This window comes from Heterodontus francisci, chromosome 2, assembly GCF_036365525.1.
Source record: "Heterodontus francisci isolate sHetFra1 chromosome 2, sHetFra1.hap1, whole genome shotgun sequence".
Classification (NCBI taxonomy): domain Eukaryota; kingdom Metazoa; phylum Chordata; class Chondrichthyes; order Heterodontiformes; family Heterodontidae; genus Heterodontus; species Heterodontus francisci.
In genome coordinates this window covers 25,915,492-25,927,525 of record NC_090372.1, presented here as the reverse complement: position 1 = coordinate 25,927,525, position 12,034 = coordinate 25,915,492, and the positions used below count along the sequence as shown (strand labels likewise).

Sequence of the window (12,034 nt, the reverse complement as noted above, 5' to 3'; positions counted from 1 at the left end):
GACACCAGAAGAAGTTCTCAATCCTCTTCGACTACACCATAGGATCTTTTACATTCGCCTGAGCAGATGGAGCCTCAGTTTAACATTTCATCCAAAAAATATACTTATGACAATGCAGCGCTCACTCAGTGTTGCACTGAACTATCAGCCGCTCAACACTTTCCATCAATCTGATGACACTGTACAATAATGTACCTTCTGCCTTGTTTCTTTAAGGCAATTTCTCAATCACAAAATACTGGATGGAACACAAAGGGACTCAGCACTGAACGAACTTTTACTTGCATGAAGGCACCTCAAGATAGGATTCTCTCCCTTCCTGGTAGGCTGCTCTGTGTGTTGTCGGTAATACTCTACAACCCAAACAGTACACAGTGTGGTACAGCTTTCGATGGGCTCTTCATTCTATTACTAACAATGGATCTGCCCCAGGACATGGGTTTCTCTCCTTCAGCGACATCTCAGAACAGCCCAGCAGAGTGAGAGAATCATATTAGAAAACAGATAACATTGATTTTTTTTTTAAAACCTATGTACATCTTTTGCAGTATGAAATGAACAAATACTATTAATGAACTGTCTTTAGGTGTTCTCTTTGTATTTTAACTGCCAATATTAAAATGCTAGTTGAGCTCCTGTGGCATTACATGCAGGGAGTTGAACAGGTGCTATCTTCAGGTGAAGCAGGAGATATTAAAAATGGAATTATAACAAAATTCAGCTCCATTTCAGAATCTGTTCTTATTTTTGTACCATTGTAAATTACTACATCCAAATTTATAATTGAAACTGCCTGTGTAAATATGTCATGCTGTAATTACACCCTTCCACCAGTCATGGTGCTGTCGTGCCTCCACTTTCAGGGGTTCATAACAGGAAAAATTAAGGGGAGTGCATATAGGTGTAATATTTTTAATACATCACACTGATAGTTCTCTTACCTCGAAGGCTCTTTGAATTTCAGGGACATTAACAAAAGAAATGACAACTGGAGTGATGTCCAAGGCGCTGAACTCCAGGGCAGCTGTTGCGATGGCTGTTTTTTCTTGAGATGGGCCATTAGTAACAAAAACTGCTACTTTCCTAACAAGAATGCCATTACGAACACGCTTGAAACTGTTTTTTGCAACAAACCTCATCGCTGCTCCAATATTCCGCCTGCTGGATGACCTTGCATAAGATAGATTCTGCAGTCCTTCCAGAAGTTTTTGCTTTCTCCTGAAATCCGAGAATTGAATGAATGTTTTTGCCGTAAAACTGTAGGTAAGAATCGCTACACGGGCTCCCGTTGGGCAGGTACTTTCAGTAATTTTAAGATCCTGCACAAGATTAATGACCATTGTCTTCATTCTATTAAATATGGTTGGTGTGACATCTGCAGACATGTCCAAAGCGAACACCAGCTCGGTGGGGTACATGGGACACTCTGTTCCTCCTGAAACAAGAGGTCATTCATTCAAACAATTAGTGAATTAATGTAACAATAGAAAAAATAGATTTTGAATTTACATAGTACTTTTCATGACCTCAAGATTTCCCAAAGTGCTTTACAACCAATTAGGTATTTTTGAAGTGTAGTCACTGTTGCAATGTAGGAAGAGCAGCCAATTTGCTCACTGCTAGCTCCCACAAATAGCAATGTGATAGTGATCAAATAATCTGTTTTAATGATACCTGATGATAAATATTGGCCAGGACACCAGGGAAAACATCCTTGCTCTTCTTTGAAATAGTATCACTTGGGCGCCTTTACATCTACCTGTGAGGGCAGATGGGGCATTGGTTTCATGTCTCACCCAAAAAAAGACCCTCTGACAAAACAGCACTCCCTCAGTGCTGTATTGAAGCATCAGCCTGAACCTTGTGCCCATATCTCTAGAGTGGCACTTGAACCCACAAGCTTCCGAATCAGAGGTGAGAGTACCATCACTGAGCCACAGCTGACACCTATAGTGATAAATGAATTATAAATGAAGTAAGAAGACTGACCTGATGAACAGCAGGCTAAAGGGAGAAAAGAAGGGGGAAATATCTATAGTTATTTCCTTTTAATATAAGCATCACAGTTTAAAAATTATGCATCAGTGTAGAGGTGCACTTTAGTAACATCAAGGCATCTCAAATTCTTTGCTTTTATCAAAAGGATTGCCTCACCTTACATGGTACAGTGCCATGCAGTACAATTTGTAAAGTAAACGTTATGTTAGGTAGATGGACTCACGAAGTAAGATAGTACATGAAAGATATATGTAATGAAATAGTCTAAAGGATCTTTCCCAAACCCCATCTAACAAAAGTTAAATATGGAGAATGCTGGGAGTTTGGTCATCAGGGGAGTTTGGTTGTCTGTGGAATTTGATCATCTGGGAGTTTGGCCATTTGCAACATTGCTGCTCAGGGGCATAAGTCTTTTGGGAGATTGGTCATCTAGCAGAATTGTCATCTGGGAGTTTAGCCATTTGCAAACCTGCTCCTTGGGGACATAGGTCATTTGGGAAATTGGTTACCTGGGAGATTGGTCACCCGTCCAACTTAATGTCTTACAATCTCACAAACTCCAATGTATTATTTGTCCTGTAGGTATTCCATAGATATCAAGTCATGTCTTGAAATAGTGTACAGCTTAGAACTTATTAAAACTAACCATTTTGTCTTTAAAACGTTGTGACTTAATGAAGAATTAAATGACTTACTGCATTTATCTCGAATATATGACACAAGTTCGCATGGCTGCAATAGAAAAATGGAGACTTCAGGATCTAGTAACTAGTGTTAAATTATGTTTTGATATGAAATTTCCATGTGCACAGAAATAACTTACTTTCATCGGTATGATCCCTGGTGGCCCTTTGAAACCCTGAAATGACAAGGAAATGGAAAGATCCTTAGCAGCTTTACCAATTATGTTTGTACATGGGCAATGTTGGGATTGAGGGTATTCTTGTGCTCCTTGTGGGAAGCCTCATTTAAAGAAAGAGTGGTTTGGAGATAGGGCTATCTATTATTCCGATTAATGTTTTAGCCACAACCCACTAAGCACAAGACTGTCCCTCTATATGTTAAATGCAGTGTTTTATTCCAATCTCATGCAGCATAGGATTAAAAATGAAAGACTGCCATATGGCAAGGACAACTCTCTACATTCAAATTGCCGATCTTCCCTTTTAGTTCCATTCCACAAGTCAGTCCTCAGTTGAAAGATCCAGCAAGCAACTCACTCCTAGTCCTCTGTTAATGTCACTCTGTAATTGGCCACTTAGAGGCATTTGAGAGCAGAGAGGTTGTTCCACTATTTAATGTTTCCTTCCCCTTGCGGAAATGCTTCCCCGGCCCCCTCCATCCCCATTCAAGACATCACATTGGGGTTATCACAGGTTTCAGATGCTGACTTACTACCACGCATCACAGTGCAATGAAATATCAACAGTTGTACTATTGGTCAACTGTGGAGGTCTTCTCACTTCACCTGTCCTTACTCTGCTTCATGTGAAGTGATGCAGTCAAATGAGACTGCATTTTTCATATGAATGCTGATAATACCCAGCTCCACCTCAACATGAGCCCACTCAACTCCTCCATTGTTGCGAAATTATCAGACTGCATATCCGACATCCAATACTAGATGAGCAGAAATTTCCTCCAATTAAATATTGGGAAGGCTGAAGCCATTGTCTTCAGTCCCCACTTCAAACTCTGTTCCCTAGTTACTGACTCCATCCCTCTCCCTGGCAAATGTCTGAGACTAAACCAGTCTGTTCGCAACCTTCGTGCCATACTTGACACTGAGATGAGCTACTGACCACATATTCATGCCATCAGACGGCCTATTTCCATGGCCCACACAGAGCCCTAAAATATATGTTACAACCGAGGCGGGAGGAGTGCACTGTCTTGCCTAGTTCTGCTTCTCCACAGGTCACAACAGATATTTTTTCAAATGTTTACCCAGTTGCCTATGCAGTCAATCATAGACTCTATTCTTTATCCCAGAATAAAATACACCAACCAGGTTTCTTTAATAAACAACAAAATTATCACTTTATTACAAAACAATACTTAACCAGTAATGAATCAAAGCATTCACACACACAGATTGAAATATGAAAGTTCCCCTTTTCAAATTCCCCACACACAAACTCACACATACACGGAAAAAAAGAAATTCTCTCTGCAGAGGTCTGTTACAAAACAAAACGAAAAAAAAGAATACTTTGGCCAAGTACTTGCTAATTCTTGAAGGGAAAAAAAAGATATGGAAAGATGTCAGTTGTTCTTTTTTGGTCTGGTGTCCCAAATACACGTAGACGGCTGTCACTAGGATCTTTCTAGAGCAGTTCTTTTCAGGCGACGTTGAAGATCAGTTTGGTAGGCTTTCTAGGAGAAATGTGACATCAGGGGTTTCTGGCAGGCTTTTCAGGAGAACTGCAGCATCAGTTTCACTATTTCTTACACTTGATTCTCAGGAAGTTCTCAAAGAGATGGAAGAGGGTGAGCTGATGGTGGATGCTCTCTTGGCTGTTATTTTCAACTTTCTTCCCCAACACGCTGTCCAAAGTGAAACCAAAAACAATATCTCAAGAGACAAACCTCCTGACCCCTATAAATCTTGACCTGTCACTTCTCTGTAAACATCTTCCCCAGCTCACCAAGGTTTCTGTTGTTTATTGCTTAAAGCACATGACTTCCATCAAGGCTGTTTTTAAATAATATCTCAGTGTCCTTTAAATGAACTGTCAACAACAAAGTTCAGCTTCTATGAAATCTTCAGCCTTCCAATGAATCCAACTCCACATTTTAAATATAAGTCCTCAAAAACATATACTTAACAAAAAATTATGGAAGCACTTTCATAACATAAGACACACCTTAAAACCTTAACTCCTTAACACTCTTTGACCAAGCTTTGATCATCTGACCTAATACCTCCTTATGTGGCTCTGTGTCATTTTCCTTATAATGCTCCCTTGGAGCACCTTGGAATGTATTGTTACATTAAAGATTTATATAAATTGTTGTTGTATTTGAATGAGTATTTTCTTCTCACTAGACAGTTTAAGCATTATTTCATATCTGCTTGGTATAAGATTCCGAACATATCACTGCTCCTTAAATTGTCATATGGACCTCACTAAAATAAATTCCTCCTCTAACAATTTCTAACTTGGTCTCAGAGAAGAGCTGATTCTGTTGGTATAATGTTAACTCTCTCATACTAAGATTGTATAAACATGGTTGCTGCCTATTTGGTATGTGGAGATTGCTTAAAAGCTCTTCTATCAGCATGATCTTTCACAAACTTATTCTGCAATCTTTCCACATAGGTAAATTCCTATGAATTCAAGTAATTGAAAATATTTAATTAATGAGTTAATGGGTGATCATTGTAGCTGCAGCAATCCAACTAAGATCAGTCCTCCCTATTCTCTCCTATTAATTAGAAGAAGAAATATTTTCTCCTTGGATAACTCAGGGCACTTATGAAAAGCTTATTTTTCAGCATTTCAATGTCACTGAGGTTGTGTCAAGCTTGTTAAGTGTGTAGTGGCATTCTCACTGGAGTGGTAACCCAGAGACCTAGGGTATTGCTCCAGAGACATGGGTTCGAATCCCACCACAGCAGAAAGTAGAATTTGAATTCAATTAATAAATCTGGAATTAAAATGCTAGACTAATGATGGCCATGAAGGTGTTACTGTAAAATCTTATCAAGTTCACTAACATCCTTTAAGGAAGAAAATCTGCGGTCCTTACCTGCTCTGGCCTACATGTGACTCCAGACCCACAGCAATGTGGTTGACTCTTAAATGGCCTAGCAAGCCACTCAGTTGTATCAAACCACTACCAAGTTAATAACGAATGAAACCAGACGGACCACCTGGCTTCGACTAGGCAATGACAATGGCAAACCCAGCCCTATGGACCCTGCAAAGTCCTCCTTATTAACATCCGGGGACTTGTGCCAAAGTGGGGAGAGATATCCCATAGACTAGTCAAGCAGCAGCCTGACATAGTCATATTCATGGAATCATGCCTTACAGACATTGTCCCAGATGCTGCCATCACTATCCCTGGGTATGCCCTGTCCCACAGGTAGGATTGACCCAGCAGAGGTGGCAGCATAGTGGTGTACAGTTGAGAGGGAGTTGCCCTGGGAGTCCTCAACATTTAATCTGGACCCCATGAAATGTCATGGCATCAGGCCAAACATGGGCAAGGAAACCTCCTGCTGATTACCACCGACTGCCCCCTTCAGCTGATGAATCAGTACTCCTCCATGTTGAACTTGGAGGAAGCACTGAGGGTGGCAAGGGCACAGAACGTACTCTGGATGGGGGACTTCAATGTCCATCACCAAGAGTGGCTCGGTAGCACCATGACTGGCTGAGTCCTAAATGACATAGCTGCTAGACGGGGTCTGCGGCAGGTGCTGAGGGGAAAACATACTTGACCTCGTCCTCACCAATCTACCTGTTACAGATGCATCTGTCCATGACAGTATTAGTCGGAGTGAACACCACACAGTCCTTGTAGAGACAAAGTCCCATCTTCACATGGAGAATACCCTCCATCGTGTTGTGTGGCACGACCACTGTGTTAAATGGGAGAGATTTTGAACAGATCTAGCAATTCAAAACTGGGCATTGATGAGGCGCTGTGGGCCATCAGCAGAATTATACTCAACCACAATCTGTAACCTCATGGCCTGTCATATCCGCCACTCTACCATTACCATCCAGCCGGGGGATCAACCCTGCTTCTACGAAGAGTGCAGGAGGGCATGCCAGGAGCAGCATCAGGCATACCTCAAAATGAGGTGTGAACCTGGTGAAGCTACAGCCCAGGACTGCTTGTGCGCCAAACAGTATGTGATAGACAAAGCTAAGTGATCCCACAACCAATAGATCTAAGCTCTGCAGTCCTGACACATCCAGTCGTGAATGGTGGTGGCTCCACAAATATCCCCATCCTAAATGATGGGGGAGCCCAGCACTTCAGTACAAAAGATAAGGCTGTTGTATTTGCAACAAACTTCAGCCAGACGTGCCAAGTGGATGATCCATCTCGGCCTCCTCCTGAAGTCTCCAGCATCACAGATGCCAGTCTTCAGCCAATTCGATTCACTCCACTTGATATCAAGAAACGACAGAAGGCACTGGATACTGCAAAGGCTTTGGGCCTTGACAACATTCCAGCAACTGTATTGAAGAGCTGTGTTCCAGAACTTGCCACATCCCTAGTCTAGCTGTTCCACTACAGCTACAACACAGGCATCTACCCGGAAATGTGGAAAATTGCCCAGGTATGTCCTGTGCATTAAAAGCAGGACAAATCCTACCACCCCATCAGTCTACTCTCAATCAGTGGTAAAGTGATGGAAAGTGTCGTCGACAGTGCTACTGAGCGTGTCACGGTCTTGTGTTATTTTTTTCTCTCATCAGGAAAATTGTGTACGTCTTTAAGACTGTAAAAGATCAGTGCACCTTTAAGAACTCTCCAGAGGCTCAGCGAGCCAAAGTGCATTCTGGTTGCCTAGTTACAGCCACAGAGAGAGAGAGGACAGAGATGCAATGTTGCCATTTTTACTTTTAAAAATTAGCTGAGCAGCAGTCGGTTGAAAGACTGTTCCAGCAAATGAAGGAAGAAGGAGAGGTCCCTGTGACAAAGTAAACTGAAGGAAAAAGAGCTTTGTTATTTTTCTCTCAAGAAGATTCTATAAAGCTTCAAGACGAATTAATTCCCTAAGAAAATAAGAAAAGTTTTTCTTTCTCAACTAAGTATCTGTATTACTGTGTTTTACTGTGTTTATCACTGAAGGGACAGTTTATGCTACAACTGCCAAACTGAACTGCTGAATTCCTATCTTTGGGAGGACCTCTGTTTCATCAGAGCTTGGAAGACTGCAAGTGAATGTTGACTATGTTGTCTTGGACTCCATTCGTCAGGAACGTAATTTCCAAAGACTTTATTTTTCAGTCAGCTAATTAAAAACCCCAAACTACTGTTAGTTTGAGTATATGTATGTGAATGCGGGAGTTAGATTTTTTAAATAAGAGGTTATAAGGTCTTTAGATATTGGTTTATCTTAATAGTGTTTAAGATTTTAGTTTTTTTTAATAAATAGTTAATTTGTTGATATCTAAAGATACCTGGTTTGGTTTGGTTCGCTTCATTCGGGGGTTACTAGATTGTTTAATTTGGCTGTTTTTTCCCAATTTGGAACTCTTAAAAGAAATATGAAGTGACCTATGGAGCAATGGGACTGAATTGACAATGCATTGCTCCCACCGTGATCAGAATCATATTTTGATTGGGGGCTTTGTCCTGAGCGGTCGTAACAAGCAGCACTTGCTTAGCAATAACCTGTTCAGTGACCCTCAGTTTGGGTTCCACCAGGGCCACTCAGCTGCTGACCTCATTACAGCCTTGGTTCAAACTTGGACCAAAAGAGCTGAACTCCAAAGGTGAGGTGAGAGTGACTGCCCTTGACATCAAGGCAGCATCTGACCGGGTATGGCATCAAGGAGCCCTAGCAAAACTGGAGTCAATGAGAATCAGGGGAAAACTCTCTATGGTTGGAGCCATACCTAGTGCAAAGGAAGATGGTTGTGATGTTGGAGGTCAATCATCTCAGCTCTGGGACATTACTACAGGAGTTCCTCAGGGTAGTGTCCTAGGCCCAACCATCTTCAGCTACTTCATCCTGAATCATAAGGTCAGAAGTGGGGATGTTCGCTGATGATTGCACAATGTTCAGCACCATTCGTGACTCCTCAGATACTGAAGCAATCCGTGTAGAAATGCAGAAAGACCTGGACAATATCCAGGCTTGGGCTGATAAGTGGCAAGTAACATTCGCACCACACAAGTGCCAGGCAATGACTATCTCATTACCATCGCTATTTCCCCCACTATCAACATCCTGGGGGTTACCATTGACCAGAAACTGAACTGGAGTAGCCATCTAAATACCATGGCTACAGGAGCAGGTCAGAGGCTGGGAATCCTGTGGCGAGTAACTCACCTCCTGACTCTCCAAAGCCTGTCCACCATCTACAAGGCACAAATCAGGAGTGTAATGGAATACTGTTCACTTTCCTGGATGGGTGCAGCTCCAACAACACTCAAGAAGCTCAACACCATCCAGGATACAGCAGCCTGCTTGATTGGCACCCCATCCACACACATTCACTCTCTTCACCATTGATGCATAGTGGCAGCAGTGCGTACCATCTACAAGATGCACTGCAGCAATGCACCCAAGGCTCCTTAGACAGCACCTTCCAAACCCATGATCTCTACCACCTAGAAGGTCAAGGGCAGCAGATGCATGGGAAGACCACCACCTGCAAGGTTCCATCCAAGCCACACATCATCCTGACTTGGAACTATATCGCCATTCCTTCACTGTCTTTGGGTCAAAATCCTGGAACTCCCTTCCTAACAGCACTGTGGGTGTACCCACCTCACATAGACTGCAGCAGTTCAAGAAAGCGGCTCACCACCGCCTTCTCAAGGGCAATTATGGATGGGCAATAAATGCTAGCCTAGCCAGCATCGCCCACATCCCACGAATGAATTAAAAAAAATCTTCAAGGTCATCCGTTATAGCAAGAAAATATGAATGGTGGTGAATTGTCCAGACTGTGATCTTGCCAGGGTCAAGGTGCAAGGTTACCATCCCAGACTACAATCCTTATTAGTCAGAAAGCTCTCCCATGGCATTTATCATGGTGAGTTTGATGTCACGTGATTTGTAAAAGATTTTTGTTAGGTAAGGGTATTAAGAGATATGGAACTAAGGTGGGTAAATTGAGTTGGCATTGAGATCAGCCATGATCTATTGGAATGGTGGAACAGGTTCAAGGAAATAAATTTTACATTTGCTATTCTACAGAGTGTCTACTCTCTCTTCTGACACACCTGATTATAACATACAATAGGACAGGTACACTAGCAGTTTTTAGAAATAGGCTTCAAATGCAACACTTCACTTGATGCAGCACCTGTTTCCTTGGCTTGTGAGGACAGCAAAGGAGTACAATACCGAACAAAAGGGGTTGCTGATTCGTTGTGGGTGGGGGGGCAGGTGTTGGAGTCCTCAGGGGGGAAAGGTCGGTGTGGGGAGTTGCCAATTGTGGATGCTTCTCAGGCAGGCAACTAGATCCAGGTGTGAAGGCATTTACCTCCTGCATTCACCAGGTCTTCGTCTCAATGAAGCTGCCGGGTTCCCCAACGTTCTGGAAACTCAGCTGACAGCAGTTAGAATTGAAAACCTGAATGACATTGAGATTCGCAGCTTCATAATCATATTTAAAGTTCCAGCCTGTCTCCTTCCAGCCTCTGTTTAAGCCGGAAATGGGCAGGTTTGAGGTGGGTTTGGGTCAGGGAACAGCTTTTTCGGATTTTAACCCCACAACCCAACCCAACCCAAATCTGCCTTGTTTTAGATTAGGATTCAGCCTACAAGGGGAATGAATATAAATGACAACAGCACAAGCAATCACTGGAGATAATTCAGCAACAATTTTTCAATTTTCTACATTCCAAGTATCTGGGCACCTTACCCTTGCTCCTGGATATCCTGCTTCTCCTGGGCTTCCCGGGTCACCAGAACGGCCAGAGTCCCCCTCAAACAGAAAGGTCAATTTATTGTCATTTAAAATACTGAAGAACTCTCACTTGCTTTAAAATATCCCTGCTCACAGCGTGATCTTTCATGCATGGTATCAGGAGTCTAGGGGAAAAATATGTGTTAGATGCAATGTAATGGGGATTTCTTGTGGTGTTAATCATGCTAAACTGGATTATAAACAGTTTTGCTTAAAAAAAAGTGTTTGTATGTATGTCTTAGCTATCTCTACGTAATTCTGTCACTATTGTAATTGACAATGTATTAATCTGCTAAGGGAGAGTTGCATCACTTTAAAAGCACTGCAGTCTAACAGGTGGTGTTTACAAACAGCACGTCAGGAACGCTCCACCTTCACTTTCAGACTCAAAAGGGAAGGATCCTGAATTGCCTTTTGGAGCGAAAATGAAAAGGGAGAGCATCTTCTATGATTAACAAACAACTGTTCATAAGGAATAAAAACAAGAAATTCTGGAAATACTTGGCAGGTCTGGCAACATCTGTGGAGACAAATGCAGAGTTAACATTTCAGGTCAGTGACCCTTCATCAGATCTGTTCATAAGGAATATGTTCAATTCCAGGAAGTATGATCAGCAACTCAAACTTGAGCCACATATTTCAAAGTGAGCTTCAGGGTCATAACACAGGAACAAGCCTCTCGAGAAAACTATTTGCAGAGTTTAACAGCATTTTACAGACTGTTCAGTGAATGAGAATATGTATTTTAAGCAGAACTGATTCATTAATATAGGTTTCTTGCATTATAAATGTTTTTTACCTTTAAACTTTCAACTATGAGGGAAATCTGAACAACCCTGCATAACATTAGCAGTGATTTAATTGGTTCAGCTTTTCCCTTATCATCGGTAGCTATTTCTTGTGTCTTTTGATCATCATCATTGATGGCTCTCACTCTTGCTTGCCGATAGACAATAACCTGTTACCCCAGCTACCAGCACCGTTACTTGAGACTGCAACTCAGGTCGACTCTACTTATTAACCAATCAGAATGGCACTGGGTTACCCAAAATGTCATCAATTGAAAACCAATTAATCTAATAAACGTACCCTCTTTTTAAAAGGGGCACAATTGATAAACTCCAAATAATAAATAAAAGCAAAAGAACTTAGAAGTTTAAATCATAATGGCCCAGATTTTGCTGTACTATTGACGGCGAGGCTGTCAACACTCGCTGTTATTACTGGATAAAATTTCTGGTTTCCACACATAAGCAATTCAACTGGAAATCTGCTCCTCCACAGGCTGTGCTCTTGTAGACTTTGCCAATGGAATCGGCACAGAAATCACAGAAGGCAAATGTGTAAACTTAAACTAATTACTAAAGACCGATGAAAAACTTAAGCCTTGCTGAATGAGGAGTAACTGAGATTTTAACAGCATA

At 41.8% G+C, this 12,034-nt stretch overlaps 1 protein-coding gene across 1 annotated transcript in view; it reads right to left on the bottom strand.

The window, feature by feature from the left end:
- LOC137383331 (collagen alpha-6(VI) chain-like) overlaps positions 1–12,034 on the bottom strand; it is a 133,782-nt gene that overhangs the window by 19,434 nt on the left and 102,314 nt on the right. Inside the window, exons 32-36 of the mRNA XM_068056026.1 lie at positions 10,566–10,628; positions 2,822–2,857; positions 2,694–2,730; positions 1,990–2,004; positions 942–1,435 (exon numbers count right to left, since the gene is read on the bottom strand). Of these exons, the coding sequence (XP_067912127.1) occupies positions 942–1,435; positions 1,990–2,004; positions 2,694–2,730; positions 2,822–2,857; positions 10,566–10,628 (645 nt within the window). The remainder of the gene's footprint in view (positions 1–941; positions 1,436–1,989; positions 2,005–2,693; positions 2,731–2,821; positions 2,858–10,565; positions 10,629–12,034) is intronic.